The 2,582-nt window shown below is 34.6% G+C and overlaps 1 protein-coding gene across 1 annotated transcript; it reads left to right on the top strand.

The window, feature by feature from the left end:
- The first annotated feature begins 1,283 nt into the window (after positions 1–1,283).
- Positions 1,284–1,874, top strand: LOC131040976 (U-box domain-containing protein 21). Its single transcript, XM_057973946.2, has one exon. It carries the CDS (start codon positions 1,284–1,286, stop codon positions 1,872–1,874), a length of 591 nt encoding a protein of 196 aa, XP_057829929.2.
- The last annotated feature ends 708 nt before the right edge of the window (positions 1,875–2,582 follow it).

Here is a 2,582-nt window from a genome sequence, read left to right as displayed (position 1 = left end):
TAATAATTTTGAAGTTATATGAAAGGTATAGATCTTTGACATAGTGATGATGTGCGAGTTTTGAAAGTCTAGGGGTAAGTCTATAAGACTTATGAAGGTGTATGAGAAACCTAGATTTCTAAATAGATTAAAGATTATGGAGTTTCAAGGTTTTGAGGTTATAATGTGAAAACAACACAAAGTTATGTGGAAATTCTAAAACCTCACAAAAAGAGATATTGCATTTTTGCCTTTAAATTTTCAATTTTTCTTGAAACCTAACTTTCTCGAGACCCATCTAGACAACATTTTCATATTTGATATAAATGACACATTTGAAATTAATTTGAAGTTTTCTTGAAAACCATTTTCTTCTAGAACCACTAGATAACATTTTCACATATGATACACATTTCACATTTATATTAAGACGAAAACTTAATAACTCATAGAAACACAAAAGAATTCTTGACCATACATAAAAGAGATTGAAATTTAAAAAAAAAGCAGCTTGTGTTTTGGCATTTTCCAATGGGCTAGATCCAAAACAACCAAACCCATTCACACTAAAGCTGTTCCAACCTTCCTTCTTTCGACCAGTAAAGTTAAAAAACAAAAACGTTAAACAAAATAACTTTACTGTTTCAAAGACACCTCTATTAAACAACATATAACTTTACTGTTTCAAAGAAATCTATCTACGCAACGTTTAAAAACTTGATTCCAGTCAACCATGTATACGTTAGGAAGTCTCCAAAATAATGTACAATAATCTGGAGTAGTTTACGCAAAACTTTTGACTCTCCCAACTTGATCTTCCCGTTAGAACGTGCTTTCAACACTGTTTAATCGATGGCAAAGACTAGATCAAATACAGATTTTGAACCAGTCAAATCCCGCGTCCTTCTTAACTCGAGCCGATAAAATCGTTGACGCCAGAGACCAATTCAACAGTAATGCGGGCTTGGCTGATCAAATACGTTTGCTTTGAAACGAGAAGATCCAGTTGCCCAATTTGTTTGACGGTTGAATCATTCATTCATTCATCCATTCTAGATCCCCCTTGTTCCTAATCTCATATTCCATTCCAAAAATCTTGATTTCACGTATTTCCCATCTCATATCGCATTTAAAACTTCGATCTTCATTTCCCCTGTTTCCAATCTCACAATGCATTCCAAATTTCAATCTTGATTTCCCCTGTTACCACTCTCATATTGCATTCCAAACTTCAATCTTGATTTCCCCTGTTTCCTCTCTTATATTGAAAGAATCCTTCTCCACAACCAAACTTCATTCCAGCAATGGCTTCAGAAGATCTATTTCAAGCTTACATTGAAAGAACCCTTCCCAAATCAGCAGAAGGTCTGGAAGAGGAAGATCTGGTAGAAATGGTGAAGAAATGTGAGACAAAGGCGGCTCTGACCACCATTTACTACCTGTCAAGGGACATTACAGTCCGTGTAAAGCTGATAAAGGGCGGTGCAATCCCTCTTGTGTTGGAGAGTCTTGCAGAAGCAGATAAAAGAATCTATGAAAGAGGGTTGGCGGCCATGGATCTGCTCTGTTCTTGCTCCGAAGGCCGAGCTGCTGCTTATGAACATGCTCTGACTGTGCCTCTTGTTGTGAAGAAAATTCTCAGAGTTTCTACCTTGGCAACTGATTTTGCAATTTCTATTCTTTGGACCCTTTGCCGGCATTCTTCTAATGGCTCGGCTATGTTGGATGCGCTTCAGTCGGGGGCGTTTCAGAAGATTTTGGTGGTCATTCAGTTGGGTTGTTCTGAGAAAACCAGAATGAGAGCGACCCAATTGCTCAAGTTGTTCAGCCACTACAGAGATGAGTGGGAATGTATAGAGACTGTCGATTTCAAGGATGTAAAGCGATCTTTTTAATTGTTTAGCGTTTGATCATGATTGAATCTTTAATTTGCCTGCCGAATTCGGTATTTTGAATTGAAGCTCGCTATCACCAAGTAAAATATAAGACTCGGAATATAAGTATAAGTCCGTGTGTAACAATTTTCTGGTTTCTGAATTGAATTCTGTTATGCATGTGTTCCATTCTTTTCCTTTTGTCAGCTGGTTTTGATAGAGAGGTGATCAAGAACAGAATGCAGCTTTTGTTGGGAGTTGGTGGTGCGTCTATCGACCACCTGCAACTTTTTCATAGCGTGATTATTATTTTTTTGTTAATTAAAATTAGCGCACAATTTATCCAATAAAAAAATTCGCACTTTTCAAAAATGTTTATGTCAAATGATTTAGGTGTATATATATATATATATATATATAAATTTAGATGTAAATTGAGATTGAATTTGTATTTTAGTTTTCAAATGAGAGAAATTAATTAAATTATGAATTAGATTGAACTTGGAATTTGAGATATGGTCTAACTAATATAGATATTTTAAATACATTTATTTAAAAGAAAAAGTTGAACCTTTCAAAATGTTTACGTTTATCAAAGCTTAGATATAAATTTGGATCTCTAATATGAATAAATGTATATTTAGTCTCTGAATGAGAGAGATTGATACTTGAAATTTGATATTGGATATAACTAATATAGGTATCTTAAATACATCTATCTAGAAGACA

The sequence above is a fragment of the Cryptomeria japonica genome, chromosome 4 (assembly GCF_030272615.1).
Source record: "Cryptomeria japonica chromosome 4, Sugi_1.0, whole genome shotgun sequence".
In the NCBI taxonomy this organism is placed as follows: Eukaryota; Viridiplantae; Streptophyta; class Pinopsida; order Cupressales; family Cupressaceae; genus Cryptomeria; species Cryptomeria japonica.
This window is presented reverse-complemented; position numbering and strand designations above follow the sequence as displayed.

Coding starts and splice junctions, on each gene's coding strand:
- LOC131040976 (XM_057973946.2), top strand. CDS start 1,284: ATGGCTTCAGAAGATCTATTTCAAGCTTACATTGAAAGAACCCTTCCC.